General features: G+C 42.3%; 1 protein-coding gene across 1 annotated transcript in view; it reads left to right on the top strand.

The window, feature by feature from the left end:
* LOC309401602 (macrophage mannose receptor 1-like) overlaps positions 1-25,225 on the top strand; it is a gene marked incomplete at both ends in the record, with an annotated part of 64,356 nt that overhangs the window by 1,872 nt on the left and 37,259 nt on the right. Inside the window, 12 exons of the mRNA XM_081970668.1 lie at positions 491-655; positions 1,415-1,532; positions 1,989-2,128; positions 3,337-3,519; positions 4,955-5,112; positions 6,689-6,802; positions 7,305-7,420; positions 8,197-8,345; positions 8,452-8,651; positions 12,511-12,632; positions 16,263-16,610; positions 17,257-17,351. Of these exons, the coding sequence (XP_081826794.1) occupies positions 491-655; positions 1,415-1,532; positions 1,989-2,128; positions 3,337-3,519; positions 4,955-5,112; positions 6,689-6,802; positions 7,305-7,420; positions 8,197-8,345; positions 8,452-8,651; positions 12,511-12,632; positions 16,263-16,610; positions 17,257-17,351 (1,908 nt within the window). The remainder of the gene's footprint in view (positions 1-490; positions 656-1,414; positions 1,533-1,988; positions 2,129-3,336; positions 3,520-4,954; positions 5,113-6,688; positions 6,803-7,304; positions 7,421-8,196; positions 8,346-8,451; positions 8,652-12,510; positions 12,633-16,262; positions 16,611-17,256; positions 17,352-25,225) is intronic.

The raw sequence follows: 25,225 nt of genomic DNA, 5'->3' as shown, positions 1-25,225 counted from the left end.
CTAAATTAACAAAATGTATGAAATTAGTTAATCATTTTTAAAGGTATTATCTCTTCAGGTAAATGTGTAATTACTGTAATTTACTGTACACTTAAGTGTACAGTATATATGTTTGGTTTTGCCCTTTTTATTTAAGAGAATCTTTCCTGAAAAAATAAACTGTCAATTTACTGCTATTCTTTTCAAGGCCAAGATCCATCTAGCCTCGTTGCAGCCAGTTCCTTCAGAATTCATCTTGCAATCTTTTCTGCTCTGAAATATATATATACATATTACAATTTAGCAATTACTCTGTTGCATTTAATTATTCTTTTATATTTGTGGCACAAAACTTGATCAAATCATGATTATCACTGATAATGATATGTTGACATTTCTTCTTATCCAGTTTCTTGTTTCAATCCACTCAGAATTTTCCAATTCCATAACAATTTCCAATACAGCACTACAACTATATAATCATATAACTCTATTTTTATGACATTTACAGATGAAAAAGATAACTTTTTCTGGGTCAAAAATCACTGGACAGGAGATTTGTACCAGATCAATCCCCTTTCAGCTCTAACATGGGATCAGGCAAGAAAAAGTTGTTGGCAACAAAATTCAGAATTATTAAGCATCAATGAACTATATGAACAAGCATATTTGACAGGTATCACATAACAAAACATTTCTTAAAAGGCTCCTAAAGGCATTCCTGCTAATATTTTGTCAATTGTAGTAAGCAATTAAAAAAAGTTTCATATGTACTGTCATTTTTACTCCAGAGAAATTATCTTCTCAAAAATATTTGTTGCTTTGAAACAGTCTCAACAATCTTGAATAATCCACTTCCAAGGACAAATTTTTTTGACATCAACTAAATTTTGATTCCAAAGATGAAATTTTATCTGATTGATTTGCCATTTATTTTAAATATTAATAGAAGAAAGTATCTGTAGTTCAGGTCGAACTGTTGAGTTCTTCGTGCTCTCTGAGTTGTTTGCTTATAGATGTTTCATTACCTAACTAGTATGATGTTTGCTCCCTGTTTATCATAGTAATTTGCCTTACCAGTGTAGGTAGGAATGTGGTTTTCTCCTTAATAATTCCTGGATTAGGGTGTTGTTTTCTATTTAATTGTTTGGTGTTAATCTCTACTTATCTTGGTGTTGGTGCCTGAAGAGGATATATTCTTATTTTTGTTTTGTTTTGTTTCATTTCCTTTTTAACTTTTTAATTGAATGGTGTGTAAATGTGGTTTATCTCTATGTGTCTATTGGTGGTTAATTATCTTGAGTGCCAAACTTCCAAGAGTTCCCTGGATGATACTTCTAGTTCAGATTAAAATGCACTGTATCTGTCTGTCTATTTTTTCTTCAGTCTCACAGGTACAGAATTGTTCATTATGTGAATTTTCTTTCTCAAATAGGATTAACAAATAGCTTTGATGCCAACTATTGGATAGGCTTGAATAATCCAGATTTTGACAGTGGATGGCAGTGGAGTAATCACCAACCTTTAAGATATTTAAACTGGGCTTCAGGTGAGTAAATATGTACAATTATAAAGGCAGTGATATTTTATAAAGAGAACTGTAAAGATTTAAGATTATAGTCATGTGCAAGATGGCGCCATTCCCCACTGATGTGCCACCTAACTCCTGTCACTCATTACAGTTGAGATGGAAGTTGTGCCTTGTCTCTCAAAAATTGTTCAGCCTCACATACAGACTTGATCTGGCTGGCCCCTTTGATCTGATCAAAAGGGTCACTGACTGAAAGTAGGCAGCCACTACAATTCAGTTCATTGAAAGAGAATACGATTTTGGCTGACTGTCTTGCACTGCACGCATTGAAGCTTTGTTGAATGAAGCACACTTTCAAGCTCTACACTGCTCTAATACTTAATTGGAAAACAATTTAATTTGTTTACAGATAAAAATGTTATCGTCTTGGACATCAAATAGTGATAGGATAATCTGGTTCACTGTCTCTTACAGGTAGCCCTTCTTCAGAAACAGGAAAAAACTGTGGATTATTGCAGAGTGGTAATGGCAAATGGGCAAATAATCTGTGTGAACAGAAATGTGGATACATCTGTAAAAGAATGAACTCTTCAGTACAGGCAACTGGACCTTCTTCAGGTAGATTTAAACTGGAAATTAAGTTAATTGAATAAATATTCTTTCACTGATATGAATAGCATTCATGACCCAGATTACGTTTTTGCATTCTTTTTCTAGTGAGGGTTTTGGTCCCAGAGTAATCTATCTAGAGCAGGGGTCCCCAACCCTTGGGCTTCAGGCCACCTCTGAGCCATGGCCTATTTGAAATGGGGCCATGTAAACGGCTGATTGGAGAGTGTGCACACGTACCAATCATGAGTGAAGGGCCAGTGGGGACTATTGTGGGTGTGCACTGGCCTGCCTCTCACACAAAACAAGCTGCATGCGTGTGTGCTGACCTATGACTTGCATAAGGGCTTTTTTCTCATCATTATTCTGATTATCCAAGATTCAGAGGGAATTAAAAAAAAGTTTAACATCAGTTTTATTTCAGAAATTTTAAATATGAAATGTAGCATGCATCTTAGATGAGTTAAATCCTGAGGATTTGCAGAACTAAATGCATAGGAAAGATTTTAAACTGCAGATCCTCATCTTATGACAAGTTACTTAACAATAATTCAAAATTAAGACTGACCCGGAACCCAGGTGATATAAAACATCTCAAGCCATCATAAAATGTATCTCATCCCTCATCTGCATTCCTGAGTTCATGTAACTACATTTCAAGGACTTGGCAACTAGCTTTCTTTTAGGATCAGTAGCTATGTTCTGCAATCACAAACAATGATTTGTGCCATGATAGCAAAATCTGGCCTAACAACCATGGTCGTAAATCAATGACTACCTCTACTAATTATATATACATTTCTCTACTCACTGGTGCAGTTTTAGATTTTCTGCCAAATTTATTTTCAAGAAAGTTTATTCACTGTAAATTTCTATGAATTAAGATGAAAGTTTTGAAGGAAAGCAACAGTCTGGTTAAAAAAAATAGTCATGCCAATTAGCATGCACTGCAAAAAAAAACATTGTATAGAGCATAAAAAGTATCTGCCTGATCCATGAAAAACTAACTTCAAAAATCAGATTAGATTCCAATAAGTCTTGATAACACTTCTAGCAAATATTCTCATCACAATGGACATCATTAATATGAATTATCAGATTTGCTTCTACTAAATTCTATTTATTGAATTAGTTACATCATAATTCAAGATCAAGCTATTCTCCCTACCTCCACTCCCAGTTCTTGATGGTGTACATATGTTGTTGTTGTTTTTTAGATGATCTTAAACCAATTAAATGTCCAGATGGCTGGGTTGGATATGCAAAGCATTGTTACCGTCTGAAGAGAGATCGCAAAACATGGAAAGATGCCTCAGACTCCTGCCAAAAGGATGGTGGACATTTACTAAGCATACATGACATTGAGGAACACAGCTTTGTTTTTTCTCAGCTTGGCTATGGTAAGTATATCTAGAAGGCTTATTTCTTGTTTCATATACATTGTGGGTACATGGATGTCAGAAAAAACACATTGATTCCCCCCCCATAGGAAACAAGGTGGAAACAAGAGAAGGATGCAGAGTGCGCCACGTGGGCTTGTCCAACAGCCAAAGAAGTGATCCCCACTTAAAAGTAACTGGCAGCGGTGTTTTTCCCTGGGAGGCTCCACGGAACATCCCAATACCGATGTCACCACATCTGCCCACTTCAGGCCCTCTTTGGCAGGTCCTCTTCAGAAGGACGAGGCCCCCCTGGTCCCCCTTGCATTCCTCATCTTTCCACCCTTGTGGATGGGTTCTGGAGTCATCACTGGCCGCACAGAGGCTTGCCAGCTCCCTGCCATCGGCCCTGCAGTTTGGGCCAGCAGCTTTGTTCCCACTCTCTCCCCACCCGGTTCCTCTTTTTTGCACTTTCTGAAAGGTAGACGCTAGTAGCCCAAAACACAGCTGCGGCCCCACGCTGTCGAAAACATAGGCGCACACATACCCCACATAAATACAGCCCCAGAGACTCTCAGAGGGAAGCCTCTGCACAAGCCAGGGCAAATGAGAACAAGTTTCTGCCATTACAAAGACTCCAGGATGAGGGACAGAATCTTCGTTGCGGGTCAGTAAAGCCCTGACTGCCAGAGGCAATAGGGCAGCTGGGTCCTGCCCTCAGAGGGAGAAAGGGCCAGTTGGGAGAGGGGCTTTGGCCCTGCGCTCTCGCCACACTAGAACTAAACAACGTCTTGTCCAATCTAGTGCCCTCCAAGGCATGGCAGGCCCACCGGTCCCATGATCCACAGATGGTGGAGCTGGTCACAATGCTACTTTTTCTTTCTTTTTTAATCCCAGCTTTATTCCTGAAGCTCAAGGCGGCATAAACCATCATTTTCATTTTCTTCCCAGTCCTAAACCAACAATGTAAACAATTTCTTATTGGGAAGGCACCATCTAGGTCACCTGAGGGTGAGGGACCCAGATACCCCATTGCCTCTGGAAGACAGGGCTTTACTGTCCCATGGTGAAGATTCCATCCCTCATCCCAGAGCCTTTGTAATGGCGGGAACTTGTTCTCACTCACCTGGGCTTGTGCAGAGGCTTCCCTTCGAGAGTCTCTGGAGCTGTAATTGTGTGGGGTTCGGGCGTGCCTATTTTCCATGGTGTGGGGCTGCGGCCGTCTTTGGGCCACTAGCGGCTACCTTTCAGGAGGCACATAAAAAGAGGAACCGGCAGGGAGCATACATCCATACATGCATACATTCATAGCAGATTAGTACATCCTGCTGCATACATCCAGATTATATCCTGACCAACATAGCAAAAGTTCTACGGGCTGGAGGATTATATACAACCTCTGGACTTCATTCATTAAACTTGAGATCAAATGAATAACATGGATTTATCTTTTTAGAATCAACTGATAATTTGTGGATAGGACTAAATGACCAGAAAACTCCTTCCTATTTTGAGTGGAGTGATGGTACTACAGTGAGATTCATCAAATGGCAGAAAGGAGAACCCACACTTGTAAGCAACGTGCAGGAAGACTGTGTCATCATGACTGGGAAGGTAACAAAAAAAAACCTTAATTGTCTGGTGGAGATTTTTTTTCCCTCTTCAGTTCTCTCCTGGATCAAATTTATGTCTAGAAATTTATCTGATACAATCTATTATTCCATAACATAATTTATTCTACACATGTTTCTTAAACTTTTTCCTTTCCACAATCTTTTCCACATTTTCCACAGTAGGGCCTTCTCTGTGATGGGCCCGACCCTCTGGAATGATCTCCCCCCCACCCGACATCAGAACAACCACCGATCTCCGCTCCTTCCGCAAGAAACTTAAGACCCACCTGTTCCACTTAGCTGGCCTGGCCTAACCGTAGCTTTAATTTCTAATCTTTCTGGCCTGTTTTTTAAATTTTTGGGGGTAGGCTTTTTAGGTTGCTTTTTAATTTTTATTATTATTGTACAGCTTTATATTTAATCTGTTTTTAGGGGTATTTAAGATTTTCTATTTTGTATATGGTCTTTTAACTGCTGTCTGTACACCGCCCCGAGTCCCTTCGGGGAGAGGGGGCGGTCTATAAATTCAATAAAATTCAAATTCAAATTTAAAAATTATGGAGAATTCCTAAAGAACTTTTGCTTGTATGAGTTACTGTTATTTACAATATTATAAATTACATTTGCTGCTGCTACCATGTTTCACAATTGTGGATGGGCTTTAATATTGTATTATTTTTCAGTGTGGGCTGGCAGAAAATTATGATTCTGTGAGTCTTATACATTTTAAGAAATACTATAATATTCCCATTTTGAGAGCTTTTAAAAGAAAGGTTAGTTAGAGGCTTTTTTTATTTGATTAGTGGGTTAATGTAAAGTCTGATTGTTCTACAATAATATATCTGACACTTTTACCTTAATACTTCAAATAATCATGGATGTATATTTCTGGAACTCATCTCAGAGCATAATTTTAAATGCGTTGGTCTTGTATTGCTTTTAATTGCTTGTTAGGTTGCTGTTAGTACTGAGCTAATTTTATTAATTTGTTTTGTAAGGACATCACTTAATACTTTGGGGGCATAGGGAAGATACTAATAAATCGATTAATTGTGTAAAGTAAGCAGGGTTAGTCACACTGATGAACATTGTCCTGAGGGAAAATCTTGATCCTCAAATAAAGCCTATTGTTATCTTCCTCTATATATAATTAGAAAAGATTCTAAGGGCTACTGAACAGAGGTGAGTTCCTACCAGTTCGGACTGGTCAGTCAAGTAGGTAGTAATTATCGGTATTAAAACTGTCGAGTAGGTAGTAACTATCAGTTCTAGCGGCAGCACCATAGGCGTCACCATCTTGGTTTTTTGCTTCTGAGTATGTGCAGAAGCATTTTTTTTACTATTGTGCATGCATGTGTGAAGCGCATCCCAGAGCGAGCTGGCAGAAGAAGCCGGAACCTACCCCTGCTGCTGAACAAACATTCAAGATTTTAGACAACTGCAACTTTTAACAAACATTGTGCAGTAGTCCAGCTCGTAAAAAAAACCCAAAAATAATATAAATCATAACAAAAATAGGAAGGGATAAAAATAATGAATTCCTTTTCAGTGAGGTTTATTCATCCTTCCATCCTCAGAATGGATACATGGCGGATTATTTCTGTGAAGAGGAATTAGGGTACATCTGTAAAAAAGAACCTTCAGAATTTCTTCCTGGAACAGATGAAGTTGCTGATCCAAAGTGCCAGAAAGTAAGCCTAATATTTTGTAGCTCTTGATCTTGATCTATTCATTTTCACATGAAATTTTGGAGATATCAACCAGAAAGTTAGTATTGCCTTGAGATTAACATTCCCTGCCACTCCTAACATTGGTGTTGACTCTTAGCAACCATAGATAGATTTTCCTCTGCAAAATTATAAGAAGAAAAGTTATTCATCTTTACAATATAGTGAAAAAGAAAAAAAAACTAACTGAAGTAATGGCTGAGCCAAAAAAAAAATACAGCATCTTTTCTATTCTTGGTTCAAAAGGTAGAATAGTGAGATTTTAACTCTTATTCTAGTTTCAAAGTGTAGAATAGTGAGATTATCATATAAAATATAAACATTAAAAAATTAAAAATTATACTTTCATCGAGATAATTTAGTTAATCCAAGAATCTTTGGATTCAGGCAGGATATAAATGTGAAAAATAAACCAATAAATCCAGGCTAATATTGTTCGGTATGTGTATGTTTGCTATGTCAACAGGGCTGGAAAAGGTATGGTTTCTATTGTTACTTAATTGGAGGGACACCTGGAACATTTTCAGAAGCAAAGACATCTTGTGAATCTAAACAAGGATTTCTGATCTCTGTGGAGAATAGGTAAAATATGGTGAAAGGGACAAAATGTCTTTACAGTGTCCTAGATAGAAATGCTATATTAGTAAATAGTACAGATATGATTTATAAATAAATAAACATAGTTTAGTTGAGTTACGTGGTTAATTCTTCTTTTGATAAGGGTGTGTGATAAAAAAAGTATGGGGATCTCAGATGGGTTGCTTCCAGTTTAGCGTGGATCTGGCAAACTGGATGTAGCGGCAGCGGGCGGCTCTGCCCCCCTTCAGGACGCTTCTGTGCATTTGCAGAAGCGTTGAGCAAGAGCTTGTGGGAGTGTGCCTGAAATGATAGTAAAAAAATTGGCAACCCACCACTGATGGGGACCACTACTATAATGATTCACAAGTTCAGCAACCCTAAGATATGTAGACTTCAACTCCCAGAATACCTCAGAGAGACATCTGGGGAATTCTGGGAGTTGTAGTCCAAAATCTTAAAACTGCCAAAGGTTGGGAGAATGTTATGATATAACTGCAACTAGCAATTAGCTGGTCAATCTAAGTCTACAGATCTGCCACAGGTGACTTTTTTTATTTGTAGCAAGGATTGGGCAGGCCTTACATTGGCCATACTGGGATAGTTTACCCCAGGCACATATACAAATGTACTGAATCCTCCTGCCTCCTATTTTCCACACAGCAATCCTTTGAAGTGGATTGACTAGTGAAAGTATAAATTGGCTCTATGATTAATCCTCTGCAGAATCTGAAAATGGAGAAAATCAGAGACCATCCTGATTTGAATTATTTTTACCACAGATTTGAGCAGGCCTTCCTAACTACACAAATTGGACACCGTCCTGAAAAATATTTCTGGATCGGCCTTTCGGATGTAGTGAATCCAGGGACTTTCAACTGGACCAATGGAGACCCCATTCAGTTCACTCACTGGAGTGCAAAAATGCCTGGTATGGAATCTATCACAGCAAATACATCCTGGCCAGAAAACATTTATCCTGTTTAGCTTGTCTATGGAGATGCATTAAATCTGACTCCGGTCTTCCATTCTGCCAGGCCCAAATCATGGCTGTGTTGCCATGAGAACGGGAGATGCTGCTGGACTGTGGGATGTTGTCAATTGTGAGGAGACGGCCACGTTCCTTTGCAAGCATTTGGCTGAAGGGGTGACACCTCCTCCAATCCCAGGACCAACACCCCCTCCCCCATGTCCTGAAGGATGGACTTCAAGTCTAACAAGGAATGTCTGCTTCAAGGTAGGTCAGCCATTTTCTTGCTCAACCAGGTGAGGCCAGATAAGAAGCAGACACTGCAACAGGGGCTGGCATCAAAGTTTGCTCTCCATCCCCTTTCAGAGGGAATTTGGTGCCCTTCAGCTATGATTAATCTTCCTCTGAAAAGCCAATACAGTAATTGGAAGACCAAGAAAGACATCATAGGAAATGCTGGAAACTGATCATGTTCCAGTTTCCAATATTCTGGAATACGACTTGCAACAAATGTCAAAAATAATTTTAAAAGTTTTTTTTTCATCATGTAAGGTCAAGGAATCAATCAGTCCACTAATGAGAGAAGATAGCAAGGAAATGATGAGTGTATGTAGAAAGCAGACTTGCTTAATTCATTATTTGCATCTGTTTTCACACAAAAGGGGGGAAAATAGCACAATCTACCAAAACAGAATCTTAAACAACAGAATAGTAATACAAATTCATATAGGGAAGAAAATTGTAAGAGAACACCTGTCGACTCTAGATGAGTTCAAATTACCAAAACCAGATGGATTAATCTCGGAGTTCTGAAGGAGCTAGCAGATATGATCTTGGAACCATTAAACCATATCTTTCAAAGATCCTGGAGGACTGGAGAAGAACTGATATGGTTCCCATCTTCAAAAAAGGAAGAAGGTAGATCCAGAAAACTACAGACCAATCAGCCAGACATTAATACCTGGGAAGATCCTGGAAAAGATAATTGAGCAAAGGATCTACAAATACCTAAGAAGCAAGCAAAGTTATAACCAGAAGCCAACGTGGTTTCTGTCTTGCTATCAAAAACAGATCATGCTAAACAAATCTTATTTCATTCTTTAACAAAGTAACTATATTTGTGAACCAGAGAAATGCAGTGGATATAGTATACTTGGATTTCAGTAAGACATTTGATAAAATAGATGACAACCTACTTAGTAAGATAGAAACATCCATCGCTACCAGATGGATTCATATTGGCTGAAAATACTTCATTCAATGTGGAGTTCTTAATGGAACTACACCTGCATGAAAGGAAGAAAGCAGTGGAATATCATGGGGATTTTTCTTAGGCCCAGTACTCTTCAATGTCTTCATAAACAATTTAGATGTAGGGATAGAAGGGGAATTCATCAAATTTGCAGATGGCACCAAGCTGTCAGAAATAGCCAATACTCCAAAAGATAGGCTTAAGATCCAGAAGGATCTTGACAGACTTGAACACTGGACCCTATCTAACAAAATGAATTCAATGTAGATAAAAGTAAGGTTTTACAGTTAAAAATGAAAAACAAAATGTACAGGTATAAAATAAAGTTTTGGGCTTTGTGCATTATGGGCTTTGTGTTTATAAAAGGGTTTGGCTGATTCCCTGCTTGTGAATAAAGCCAAACTTTCTCTAGGGTCATTATCTCATTATCACTATCTGGTAGGAATGTGGAATGAGCCTCAGTTAGGTTTCTTTGTTAGCAGAAAGAAAGAAAAACAGCACAGCAATTTAGGGCTGGAAGATTAGTTGGAGGTCATCTAGTCAAACCCCCTGCTGCAACAGGAAACCTTACATTATATGGATTATTTTGGTCCTTCTAACAGAGAGGAAAATTGCCAGAAAGGAGAAGGAGTTTACTAGGACAAGGCTGCCATGCAGACGAAGGTAGAGATAGTCCTTGACTTATGACTACAATTAAGCCCAAAATTTTGGTTGCTGAGCAAGAGCGTTGTTAAATGAGCTTCACCACATTTTATCCAATCCATGACACCTCCTGGTGAGTGACATCAAGTTGGCCGTGCCCACCCAGTCACATGACTGCCAAGCCACTCCCTACCCAGTCACATGATTGCCAAAGCCACTCCCACCCAATCACATGACTGCTGAGCTACTCACACAAAACAGGCCACACCTACAGAATAGGTTCTAAAAAATTTTGAAACCCACCACTGGTATTTCTAATCTAGAGAAAATGAGGACTGGGGTGACATGATAGCAATGTTCTAATATTTGAAGAGCTGCTACAAAGAATTGCCACTACTTTCCAAAGTAGCAAAAGGCAGGACAAGAAGTAATGGATGGAAACTAATCAAGGAAAGAAGCAATCTGGAAGTAAGGAAAAACTTAATTAACCAGTGGAATAGGTTGTCTTCAGAAGTTGTGGGTGCTCCACGAATGGCTACCCAATCTCTTTTAAGAGGAAATTGGGTAGCCATTTGTCCAAAATAGTATAGAATCTTCTGCTTGTGTAGGAGGTTGGATTAGAAGACTTCCAAAGTCCCTTCCAACTGTTATTCTTTTGCAGCCAGCATATCTTTGACCCTCTCTCTGAACTCTTCATTCATTTTCTTGGGATATTGGGCCCCAAGAAATTCTGCTCTAAGCAGTTCAAACAAGATGACAACTATCATTATTGAACTGGCATAAGACATATATGGCTCTAATAGAATGGTTAGAAGTTGGCACTTTTCTTTCAGTCGTCTTTGATTCTTCCAAGAAGCAGTCCTGTTTCATACATTTTTAACTCTTCACAATTACATTTGCATAGTTTTGTTATAACACAGGGTTTTTTTTATTCCATTCTATCATGTCTGATTCTTGAAACTGCCTGGACAATCTCTGCAGTCTTTGGAGAATTTTTTAAAATGGCTTGCCATTGCCTGCTTCCTATGGCTGAGAGGGAGTGACAGGCCCAAAGTTTCCCAGCTGGTTTTTTGCCTAAGGCAAGACCAAGACTCAATGTCTCCTTCTTTCTAACCTGATACCTTAATTCCGAGATGGTGAACCTATGGCACGCATGCCACAGGTGGCACGTGGAGCCATTTGTAAGGGCACGCGAGGTGTTGCCCTGTCAGCTCCAGCACGCATATGTGGGCTGGCCAGCTGACTTCGGTCTTCTTTTTCAGCTGTTTTTTGCCCTCCGGAGGATTCCCTGAAGCTTCCAGAGGGTGAAAAACAACCCAATGCACAAACCGGAAGATTGGGAACGGACTTCTGGTTTACCCGTACGGGTGTTTTTTGCCCTCCGGAGCCTTCAGGCCTTCAGCCTTCCCTGAAGCCTCTGGAGCGGGAAAAATGGTCCTAGAGGCAACCTGGAATTGACTCCCAGTTTGCCCTTGGGCTGTTTTTCGCCCTCTGGAGACTTTAGGGAAGGATTAGGGTTGCACGCATAGCATTGTGGGTGTGGCACACCCAAGCACAACCCTCCTGCACTTTGGCACACAATGGGAAAAAGGTTAGTCATCACTGCCTTAACTACTATCCTGCTGTCTGATTCTCTTTTAGACTAGTTTGAAAGTGACCTATAGGAATTGCCTTGAATTTTAACTGAATTGTAATAAAGGAAGGAAGAGCTTTGACATAATACGCTTAAGGAGTAGTCATAAGGAAATAGCTTAATTAGGTAGTCAGTTGGCCTGACTATCTGATCTTCAGTCATATAGCTTTACTAATCAAAAATTGATTTAGGGCAGGGTTTCCAAAAGTGGTCAATATCCATCCCCAAATATCCAAGGGGCTGGTAAATGTTTGGTAGTCAAAAGGAGTTCAGGAATAAAGTTGTCATCATCACCATCATTTTCATCTATGGGGAAGGGGAAAATATCTTGGCCTTTTCTCAGAAAAACCAGCAGATGTTCCTATACATATAATTTACAAAGCTCTAGTTATGGCAGCAGGGGAAAAAATCCTTTAACTTCTCCCATTTTCTTTTAACATCAATGGGGTTAGAAAGATTAATTTAAATACTGGTGAAAAGTGAAAGTATCAAATATGAAAGTTGGAGGGTTATTTGAAATGATTATTAAATAATAGCTATAAGGGAAACAAACAACTTAGTTAATAGTGATGTAATAAAATATATTTATACCCATTTAGGCTTATATAAAGAAGAAAGCTGAAAGAAAATCTTGGTATGAGGCATATGACTTTTGTAAATCAATTGGAGGAGACCTGGCTTCTTTTAATAATAAGCCAGAGGAACACTTATTAAACCAACTGTGAGTATAATAGACAGCTTATTTCTTAGATTTCAAAGCAGAAACACTCCTGGCAAAGGGTTTATTGGAGGACTGAATTCATTATCACAGAATATATAACTAGTGTAAATTTCATAAACCTACATCTATTCATTCAAAAGTATTCTGCATGTAGTTGAGTTTTCTTTCAGAGATTTCTGCTTAGAATCGTATATCCAATACTTCATTTTATGTTAATAAGCCATTGGATAAGACATCATCATTTATATATTTAAAAAGTCCTCCAGTGCTTACAATAGTAATACTCATGAATGATCATAAATGTAGATTCAATCATAATCATTATCATCATTATCATCATCTCAATAAGGTAACTAGGCTTGTACATGACTACTTAAATAAATTCCATTGTAGTCATCAGAACCTATTCCCACTTGAGTAGTTTTCATATTGCAGTCATAGTGGCATATGCCATATTTAAGAGTATATTTCAGGGATTATTGATTTGCGGATATGCTTATGTTCTGTATATGAAAAAGAAAACAAAAAGAAAGAAAGAAAATTGCAGCATTATATTTAAACAAGACACGTGCTTGAAACATATTTAACGTATTTGCTAATTATTACATTTTAGATCAGAATCAGAAGGCTGGACTGATTTAAACTTGAACAGCGCAAAATTCACTTGGATTGATGGATCTCTTGTAAGTAAATGATCAACATGCATGCCTTATAACACAATATTAAGTGAAATTGCTGGTATTTTTAATACTTAATGATGTATTATCAATATTTTGTAGTGAAGTTTCATAGACATATAATAATATTCAACTGTTAAACTAAGTTAAACCAACTATTTAAAATCTTAATATAATATGATGTTGATATTTGATCTGATTCAGCTTATTTTGACGATTTCTATGGATTTACTTCAGAGTGCTATTGAAAAAACAATTGATTTCATTGTTCTTATAAAAGCCAACAAGTTACATGAAATCTTTCATTTCACATTCTACTAATTTTTCCTTTATCTATTTTTACTGAGAGGATGTCCAGCTAGAAAAGTTGAGTTGTCCTTTTCCTAAGTAATCACTAGTGTTTAGGGGCTTAGACCTAGGGCTAGAACCTTGAATCCAATGTGACATGTAGTTTTTTATGATCATAAAGCTGCAATTGGGGGATGATAAGGTGGAATACCTTATAATGCAGTTTATGCGTTATGTTTGTGAATACCACTGTTATTGCTGTTGGTCCCATTGGAGCTATTTGATACTCATGATGCTATTGCCAGATGAAGAAGATAGTTTTAGATATCTGAAGAGCAACAAAATCAGAGGGCATCATGGTTGACCAAGTATTATTATGATCGGGGTGGGTTTCAATTTTTTTTACTATCGGTTCTGTGGGCGTGGCTTGTTTGGTGGGCGTAGCTTGTTGGTCATGTGATGATAGGTGTGGCTTGTTGGTCATGTAACTGGGTGAGTGTGGCTTCATGGTCATGTGGCTGGTTGGTTATGTGACTGGGTGAGCATGGCCAACTTGACATCACTCACGTCAAGGGATGAGTGATGTCTCGCCTCAACTTGCCTCAAAGGCCTCAACGTGATACAATTTCTTTGTCTATTTATTTACTAGTTCTGAACATCCAAAATATACTATTTAATCTTATGTATATATGTCATATGTGTACATACATATAACATAGTATAGAGTGTTTATAGGCACAAAAAAGATACATTATCTAGTATAAATACTTTATGTGTAGGTACACACACACACACACACACATCTCTACTAAAATTATACACACTCAACCTCACTTACTGCATTTGGAAAAACACACACAGAGTCCACTTTCTGCCACACATTTAACTATAACTTCTGTACATTAGAACATTACACATGCCTTCAGATGTTCTTCCCTGGCCTGCACATGACTGTTAGGGTCAGGAGATGTCATGGATTCAGTAAAATGTGGTGAAACTCATTTAACAATGCTCTAGCTTAGCAATCAAAATGTTGAGCTCAATTGTGGTCATAAGTCAAGGACTACCTCTGCCTTCCTCTGTTGGCAGCCTTGTCCTAGTAAACTCCTCCTCCTTTCTGGCAATTTTCCTCTCTGTTAGAGGCGTCAAAATAATCCAGACAATATAAGGTTTCCTACTGGAGCAGGGGGTTGGACTAGATGGCCTCCAAGGTCCTTTCTAACCCTGCTATTCTATGATTCTGTAAGGATCTTCTGCTGGAGCAGAAGGTTGGAATAGATGACCTCCGAGATCCCTTCCAGCCGTGAAACAGATGTGCTGTTTCAAAGCATCTTCTGAACCCACCTCTAGTGCCAGGGTTTGTGGTCCTTCCTTCCTCTACGTTTTTTTCTCTCTCTCTCTCCCTTCCTTTCTATCTCTTTTCATGCATCTATCTATCCATCCATCTTGTGTCATTCACTTTTCCCTCCCACTTTCTCGTTCCTTCCTTCTTCCTTCCTTCTTCCTTCTTTCATTCCTTCCTTCCTTCCTTTCATACAGATTCTATACAGTTCTGAACCCTTAAGGCAAACCAAATACAAGTAACCTTTGCTTAATGGCCGATTGCTTAGTAAGTGCTATAATTTACGACTGACCTCCCCAGAGCTACTTGACCTGTTTTGGAGTTTTGACAGCCAAGCGTGCGCGCATGCGCGCGCACACACACACACTTATGACCAGTTACAACATCCTACACAGTCATATGACTGATGTTTTCTATGTTTTTTGCTAGTTTCAAACACTTCCTTCTGGTTTCTGGTTAAAAATGCCCATTTGGGAAAATGGTCTTGTTCAATAACCATGGTGTTCACTTAATGACCACAAGGTTCACTTAACGACCACAAGGTTCACTTAAACAGGTCTCTCTCTCTCTCTCTCTCTCTCTCTCTCTCTCCCTCATCTCTTTCTTTGCCCTTCTCCCTCTCTTTCTCATCTCTTTCTCCCTCTCTCTCTCTGTCTTTCAACTTTCTCTTTCTCTCTCCCTCTCTCTGTTTCTCATCTCTCTTTCTCTCCCTTCCTTCTCTCTCTTATCTATTTCTCCCTCTCTCTCTGTTTCGCATCTCTCTCTTTCTCCCCCTTCTCTCGTGTGCGTGTGTGTGTGTGTGTGTGCATGTGTGCGCGTGTGTACAAGCCTTATAGAAGACAGAGACATCCACTTCCCTGGCACAGGAAAGGGTTTGAGACCATGTAGCAGCCCTGACTGCCAACATCACAACTGCCCCTTCCTCCCCACCTTTTGTTGCGGTCACGCTTTCTTCTTCTTTCCCCCTCTCCCACAAACTTGCCATCACAGCATCTGCAGGGCTTTAGACTTTCCCCTGTTCTCTTTCCTGAAGTACAATGGAGGGGAAACAAAAGCACCAAATGGCGCACATCCCCCCAGAGTAGCTGCTGCTTGGTTTGCCCTGACAGATCGCCTTTTTCTGTCTCCTCGCCTCATTTTTTTTTTTTTACTTTAGAGGCAGCACATACAGGCAAAGTCCAAGAGGTACACATTTTTACCCCCTGTTGCGTACCTTGGCACCCGGAAATGTTTCTCTCTGCCCCTTTTCCAGCCAAAAAACATGCCAGCAGTCTAAAACTTTGGGGCTCCTGAAACGACGTTGGCGGGTCTCCCTGATGACAGGCAGTCAGTTGCTGCACTGCCTCCTCCAGCCTGGGCAGAACCTCCTCCAGCTGAGCACCCTTTGCACATGGGCTGCTCCAGGAGCCCCGAGGCCTCACAACTGACCATCTCCTACATCCTGGGCGCAACCTTTTTCAGCCGAGCACCATATGCACATGAGCTGCTCTGTGAGCTCCAAGGCCTCCAGCTCCGCCTGGACTGGAGGAGACAGTCGGTTGCGAGCCCTTGGGGCTCCCAAAGTGGCCCGCAGCTGGAGGAGGATGCGCCTGGGCTGGAAAAGATGGCATCACAACTGACCAACCATCACCAGGGAGACCCGCTGGTGCTGCCAGGTGTTTCCCAGCACAGGTGAGTCATGCTTGGCTGGGTGGGGCCGCTGTGAGGCTTTGGATCAGGAGTGAGTGAGCATGGCTGCCTCACCGAGAGGAGTGCTTGCCTCTGTTGGGTCTGTTGCCTCCAAAGAGGTCCTGGGCTGGGGATGCTGGGTGGGACTGCCTGAAAGGCTGTTTCCTTCCTCCCCTCTGATCAGCCTCCTGCAGCTGTCTCATGGCATGCAAGTGGGCCCACCTGGTTTGCTTCTCAGCCCCCACAGACCCCCTAGGTAAGCAGGCGACCACCGGGAGTGTGGCAGCACTGGGCGGGAGCAGCAAGCTGCTACCATCTTTAAACATGCAAGTCCAAGGCAGGCACATGCATAAAGATGGTGGCAATGGCAGCTCTTCATTCTTGCCGGCCGACCAGAGATGAAAGTGCTTTATTCATTCATGCTGGTAATCCGGAGGGCAGGGGGAACTGGCCACTGCCTCCTAGCTTAGGACCCAGCTGGGGGCGAGCTGGGAAGGGGTGTTGGCAATGGTGGAGTCTGGCACTTGGGAAGGGCAAGGTTAGCCATGTCCTTTGTTGCCTCTTCCGGCTCAGGGCAGTGGATTCAACTGCAGCCCAGATGAGCTGAGGCTGCAGGGAGCCCGCCCTGCATGTTGCATCCCCCTCCCAGCCTTTGCCTGCACTTCCATGCCATTTTAGGGTGCCCAGCTTGGCGGGCTGCCCCCATGCCTATCGTGGCTGTGGAAGACACTGGCCAGCACAGAGGTACAGGCAAAGGCTGCCCCCCCCCCTCTGCAACATGCAGAGCTCTCCACACTTCCTCGGCTCATTCGGGCTGCAGCTGATCCATCTGCACTGAGCTGGCAGATGGATGTATCGTATGGTGTGGCTGGGAGCATGCTAACCTTTCCCTCCCATCACTACTGCCCTCTCCTCCCGCTGCCACCCTCTCCAGCATGTGTAGCTTGCCGGGCTGCAACAGCGACAGCTTCAGGAGATGCTGGCCAGTGGGAGGGGGGCTAGGCTAGCGTGAATGCTGCTTATCTGTGTGTAGGCAGGAGGAGGCAGTTGTGTGATTGCAGGTGACAAAGGTGAGGCAGGGTGAGCATCCGAGTATACCAGTTATGGGGCATGACCATCACTATCAGTTCAATGACCCACACCCAATTACCACTACTGGTTCTCCCCAACCGGTCCTAACCAGGAGCAACCCGCCTGATGTCTGAGAACTTGGAGAACAGGCTAAAAATCTCCAAAGCAATTGTTGAGTAAAAGAGATATAGAGAGACCAAGAAGATAGATGGAAACATATCATTATGGTAGTGACCCAGAAAGAGGACCAATGAAAGGAAGTTGGATCCACTTTGAGAAGGAAGGAGTGAACTGCACAAATATCTTTTCTAAGTACTGGATTACACTCATCTTGTTCCTTCTCCCTGCTAACAGAAAAACCTGTATCAATGTGCAAGTTAAAAGACAAGTGACAGGAAGGTAAAGAGGATTCAGTGACGGAGTGTGTGAAGGATGCATTCTTATTTGATGACAGATGCCACATGCCTTGTGTCTATTCTTTCAGAAGTATAGCTTGATCCAAAAATATTACAAAATTATTAATGTATCTGTAACATTTCTGGCTACCGTATAAAGTGTTCTGGAATAAATAAATTACATGGAACTATTTTAATATAGCTTTAGGTCTATGAGTGGAACTGAGATACATTAGTCATATTTAGAGTTGATTTTTGGTAAGACCATTATGGGGAGTTGCAATCCTGTTGATATTATTTGATTTCTAAGTGGCTTTTAATAACCATCAACCATTGCATCTTTCTGGATCATATCCAAAGATTGAGAATAAGGAACACTCTATTGCCATCCAGGAGGATGTATTGGAATTAGGATTCTTGAAGGGCCTGATATTCTTCTCACTTTTATTTAGCATCTAGCTGAAACTGGTTGAGAATGTAACCTAATGGCAAAGGGTTAAGTATCATTAGTGAGAGATACACAACTTTACATCTCAGCTGCTGAAAGGTGATTGATTTGAGCTTCCACTCCTTCAATTTCAATACTCAAAACCACATTGGCAAAATTTTGCTAACAGCCCATCAAACATGCAAACACAAATCATTAAAAGGTCATTATGATGCACTTGGTTTTTCCTACATGTTAAAACTGGTGGCTTTTAGAAAGTAGATTTGTAAATCCATTTTGATTTTTATTATAGGTATACCTATATGAACCATCTCATTGGATTTCAGAAAATGAATATGATGAAAGATGCAAAGTAATATGGGGAGAAACTGGATTCTGGTCACCTTTTCCATGTCATGGGTTGTTTAGTTGGATTTGTCAAATTACAAAAGGTAGTATTCTTTTCATTCTCAAGTAGTTTATTAGTATATTTCTCAACTGTAAAACAAGACTCTCAAATTCCTAACCCAAAATAAAGACACACCATCATGTGAACTGTAAGTTCTTTATTTCTTTTGGGGGAAGAATCTGAGAGTCTTAAATACAAGTCCCTTTTAAATCTGCAGATTTTAAATTTCTATTTACTGTATGACTAATTAAATAACATGGTACAATTTCAAATATAAATCTCTGCATAAATTTACAAAGAAGGCATTATTTATGCCAACAGCTTTTTTTTCATAATGATAATCACCACCACCATCTAAATAATTCATGAAACCTGTATGCTGCCTTGAGGCTCACAACCATCAAACAAAGAGATTTGAATAAAAGAGTAAAGATAAAATATGGCAAGGGCAATGGAGTGAGGAATTTTTTTGCCAAAGGCTGAGTAAAGAGCCAGGTCTTCATGGATCTCTTAAACAACAAGTGGTGGCCATTTGCAGGTTAGAGGAAACCGGGATTCAATTTTCTATGGTTTTATTTACGTATAAATATAGAAATACATTAAGCCAATACAACATTTCAGTTTTTGAGAATTGCCTTTTGCAACATGAAGAATTCTGATAAGGTTAGGCTTGAATTCCTTATAATTAAAATATTTAATTTTGCAGGTACACCCTTAAATCCAGAAGCAAGCAACAACTTTGGTATGTTGAACAATTTAATGTCAAAATGTTGTATGCAATATTTACTAAAAACTATTTTAGTTTGATTTGAATCAGACTGCTTTGAGCTAAATTTGGCTGTATGACATAAAGGAGAATTCCTAAAATGTGATGTGTAATGGTTGAGTTTGTAAGCAAACCAATTTCTCAGAGCACTGAAGAAAGCCAGACATTGACTCTGCATAGTGTAAAACTGCAGACATTGTGATTTTTCTTAGGTGAAAGGAAGTCACTTAAGGTGTCACAGTTCTCTTCATAGGCATTAATTAAGTAGAGGCTTCCCAAGTGTTAGATATTAGCATATATCGTGATAAGTCTCCCCTCTGGTCCGCTACTACAGCAGGAAACAGGTATCATTCTGATTGGTCGAGGGGCGTACCCGATTCCTATAAAAGGGGAACCCTCCGACCACAGAGCAAGCTGGATCACTACTACTATTAATAAATGAGCTGTTAAGTCACTTCGTGTCCGCAGTCTGTCTCTCGTTGCCCAGATCTAACATTGGCGACGAGGGTGGGATTGAGAGACAGATAGGACGAAGAACGCTACCTCCAGAATCTCCGGATTTGATCCAGCCCAGGAATTCGGCAGAAATTCCGGCAGCCATCTCAGATCACCGCAGCGCGGCAAATTCAAACAGAGAAGATGGCGATGCATGCTCCCCCCGCTCCTTTCGACCCAGCAAACGACGAATGGGAAGTTTTCATGATTCGTTTCGAGTGTTTCCTCGAAGCGAACGAATACACGGGGATCACCGATGCGAGGAAGAAAAACATCTTCCTCGGCTACTGCGGAAAGGAAGTCTTCAATACGGCCAGAGACCTCACCGCGCCTACTCCAATACAGGCAGTATCGTGGACGACCTTGCAACAGACCCTGCAAACTCATTACGCGCCAAAACCTTCCCGCCATGTCTGCCGCAAGGAATTCAACATGAGGAACCAGAAGGCGGGAGAATCCATTAATCAATATGTTGCAGCCCTACGAAAAGCAGCAACTCACTGCGAGTACAGGGATCTGGACGAGCACATCTTAGAGCAGCTCATCTGTGGGTTAAGAGACATTTCTTTACAAAAGAAGCTGTTGGCAAACCCGAATTTAACCCTACAGACAGCGCTAAACGAAGCAAGAGCGTCAGAGTCAGCGGAGAAATCATCGGTGACCATACAACGAGGGGCCAACGTAAACCAGCCAGCACCAAGACAAACCAGAGTACACTACGAGGACACAAGCCCCGACTACGAGAATCCCGAGTTCGAGGACAGTCACCTGATGCAGAGCAGTCACTTGAGGCCTGGGGGGAGACCCGGATTCCGTTTGCCGCCCTGCGCAAGTTGCGGAGGGAATCACCCCAGGTCTACTTGTAGGTTCAGGAACGTTGTTTGTTCGCACTGCAACAAACTTGGGCACATCGCACGAGTGTGCCGGAGCGGAGTCCCTGCCTCACGGCAGCCACCCATATACCGCCAACAGAAGCCCAACCCAGGGGCTTGGCGAAATCAAAAAGGGCGCCCAGAGAGAAATCCACAAGTGTTTACCCAGAGAGAAAATTTCCAAAGAGCTGAACGAGCGTATCCCCAGAGAGATTACTCACATGGAGTTGAGCGAGCGTATCCCCAGAGAGAATACACACAAAGAGCTGAAAGAGCGTTCTATCAAGACGCTCAACGAGAGTATTTTCAGGATGTTGACGATGAGATAGAGTTGACCCAGAGAGAGGAGTTGCGAATGTATCTCACCACAATACATCAGGTCCGCCCTAAGCGGCCAAAAAGGCTGAGAGTCACAGTCCTTTTGGAGGGCTCACCCTGCGAGCTAGAAGTTGACACAGGATCAACCCTGACGATTATTTCATGGGCATCCATGAAACAGGCTATCCCTAGCCTCAGAAAGAGCCAACTACGTGCTCCAGACGTCCTGCTACGCGACTACCAGGGGAACCAAGTCCCCATCGTGGGCCAAGGCACATTCCACATCCGTTTCAAGGACATCGAAGCCCAGCTGCCCGTGACCATCGCCAGCGCGCCATTGCAGAACCTTCTGGGGCTTGATTGGTTTGAAGCCCTGGGGTTAGAAGTCACCGGAATCAACGCCGTGAGAAACAGCAGCGCTGAACAGATTTTTAAGGAGTTCGAGGATGTGTTCAGCCCCGGTCTTGGTAAGTATGTGGGTAAACCAATATCATTCAATTTAGACCCCAAAGTGGCGCCAATCCGACTTAAACCGAGACGAGTGCCTTTTGCACTCCGCCCAAAAATAGATAAGGAAATAGATAAGTTAGTGGAACAAGGGATCCTTGAGCCGGTAGATCACGCGCGCTGGGAAACACCTATCGTGACCCCAGTCAAACCAGACGGATCAGTCCGCATCTGCGCGGACTATAAATGCACAATTAATGTCGCGCTACAACAAAGCGCATATCCTGTGCCCGTAGTACAGCACTTATTGCACTCGTTGGGGCCGGGAAAGGTTTTTGCTAAGTTAGACATGGCACAAGCTTACCAGCAACTGCCAGTTGATAGCGCCACAGCGGAGGCCCAGACTATAGTGACGCATAGAGGAGCATTCAAATGCAACCGGCTACAATTTGGTGTGAGCATTGCCCCAGGATTGTTCCAGAGCATCATGGAACGACTTTTGCAAGGGATACCGGGAGTCGTCCCCTATTTTGACAACATCTTGGTGTCCGCTGCAAACGAGGAGCAATTAAATAAAAGAGTCAGATCTGTTTTGGCCAGAATCAGAGAAAAGGGTCTCCACCTTAAAAAGGAAAAATGCCAAATTAACGTGCCTAGAGTAGAATTCCTGGGCTATAGAATCGATGGTCAGGGAATACACCCCACTTCAAAGAAAATCAAGGCGATCCAGGACGCCCCCACACCACGAAATCAGACCGAGTTGCAGGCCTTCCTCGGATTACTTAATTTCTACAGCGTTTTTCTGAGACAGAAGGCGACCGTTGCTGAGCCACTACACCGTCTACTCCAGAGGAACGCACCATGGAAATGGGGACGATCCGAAGCTGCAGCTTTCGCCGGGGTAAAGCGCCTGCTCACCACTGACTCACTGCTTGTCCAATACAGCCAGACCCTACCGCTGGTATTGACCTGCGACGCATCACCCTTCGGAGTTGGAGCAGTCCTCAGCCACAGGATGCCCGACAGAAAAGAAGCACCCATCGCCTTCTACTCCAGAACTCTTTCATCGGCCGAAAGGAATTACAGCCAAATGGACAGGGAAGCGCTGGCTGCCGTAGCTGGAGTAAAACGTTCCACGAATACCTCTACGGCCGCGATTTTGAACTAATCACAGATCACAAACCGCTGTTGGGACTTTTGGCGGGAAACCGCCCCACTCCGGTCTCCCTTTCTCCACGCATGACCAGGTGGACTGTTTTCCTGGCTGCGTACTCCTACAAGTTAATTCATCGACCGGGCTCCACTCTCGGGCACGCAGATGCACTCAGCCGTTGCCCATTACCCGACATTCTGCCAGACCCCACTCCAGAAGTACCGGTATTGCTCATTGACTGTTTGGACTCTGGACCGGTTTCTTCATACGACGTTGCAAGGTTCTCCTCTAAGGACAGTTTAATAAAGCAAGTTCAAACTTGAGTTTGGAGGGGATGGCCGAAGGGAAACGTGGGCCCGGAATTCAAAATGTTTTGGTCAAAACGGGACAAACTCTCAGTGCTACAGGGTTGTTTGTTGTGGGGGGATCGAGTTGTTATTCCGTATGTTTTACGTAGGAATGTATTAGATGCTTTACATGTGGGTCATCCGGGGATTGTTAGAATGAAGGCGTTAGCAAGAAGTTACGTTTGGTGGCCAAACATGGACAAAGAAATAGAGGAGTGGGTGGCCACTTGCGACCCATGCCAGGAATCGAGACCAGCACCCCCGGAAGCGCCCGCCACAGAATGGGAGAAACCTAAAGCACCCTGGTCGCGAATACACATCGATTTCGCAGGGCCATTCCAAGGTCAGACTTTCCTTATAGTTGTGGATGCATACTCAAAATGGCTAGATGTAGTCCTAATGACTTCAACCACGGCAGAGGCAGTCATTAAGGTTCTACGGCGACTTTTCGCCACTCATGGCCTGCCCGACCTCCTAGTCTCCGATAACGGGCCCCAATTCACGGCCATGCAATTCGAAATGTTTTTAGCAGGTCAGGGAATTCGGCATGCCCTCGTCGCGCCATTCCATCCGGCATCAAACGGACAGGCGGAGAGAATGGTGCGATTCGCAAAAGAGGCCCTCGCTAGGATGGGTCCAGGTGATTGGCAAACACGCATTGACCATTACCTCCTAATTCAGCACATTACCCCAAGCGCAACGACGGGTAGGAGCCCCGCTGAACTACTCATGGGCCGCCGTCTACGGTCTCACCTGGACCGTCTTCACCCAAATTACTCTGCCACAGCTCCCTCAGACTCCACAAGTAAAATTTGGTCTTTCAGAATAGGGGATTCAGTATACGCCCACAACTATGCAGGGGGAACATTGTGGATGCCGGCAAAGGTCATTGGCATCACGGGTCCACGATCGTATCTGCTGGAACTAGAAGATGGGCGGAACTGGAAAAGGCACATCGATCAACTTCGGGGTCGCCTAGCACACTCTGACCTTCGAAACGAAGACGAGAGTTTCCTGCCTACAGAAAGTCAGCCACGCGAGAGCCCCATCATAGGAAACGACGACACCGGCGAACCAAGCGTGGAACAAGAAAACACGCACGAAGCAGAGCAAACCCCAGACAACGCAGCCGAGCAGATTCCTGAACGCCCTAGCAACGAAGGCACAAAACCTCCCGAACGTGAAACAGGAAAAGCACCCGATCCTGCAACTGTCTCGAACCAACCCGCACCCGATCCTGCAACCACTTCGAACCAACCCGAACTACGACGTTCCTCCCGAGCAAGACAAACACCCACATACCTAAAAGACTATGTTACCTACCGCAACGTTCCATCTAGGAGGGGAGGGGTGTTAGATATTAGCATATATCGTGATAAGTCTCCCCTCTGGTCCGCTACTACAGCAGGAAACAGGTATCATTCTGATTGGTCGAGGGGCGTACCCGATTCCTATAAAAGGGGAACCCTCCGACCACAGAGCAAGCTGGATCACTACTATTATTAATAAATGAGCTGTTAAGTCACTTCGTGTCCGCAGTCTGTCTCTCGTTGCCCAGATCTAACACCAAGCATACATAGAAATATAACCAAAGAGGAGTTACTAAAATTTAGGGTACTTTTCATATCCATAAGAAATCATTGATCATGTTTAAAAAACATCCCCAAATATGTAAAGCTTTGATGAAGTGGTTGTATTTGATAGTTATTTAATTGAATCTAGCGAATTAAGCAGTTGCCTAAGACAACCACCCATTTCTCTCTCCCTCTAGTTCTGAAAGCAAATTAAAATGGCCTCCTCATTGCTTCCCTTTACGCTGCTTTGTCCTATGTCTCATCCCAGCATATCTAATACCCAGAAGATATTTTTGGATATTCCGTAAATTTGCGTAGAAGCCTCTTCCAGTTATTGGAAGCAC

This window comes from Natrix helvetica, assembly GCF_964273705.1.
Source record: "Natrix helvetica genome assembly, chromosome: Z".
Lineage (NCBI taxonomy): Eukaryota > Metazoa > Chordata > Lepidosauria > Squamata > Natricidae > Natrix > Natrix helvetica.
Note: the sequence above shows the minus strand (reverse complement) of the source record. Positions and strands in the feature narration are given on the sequence as shown.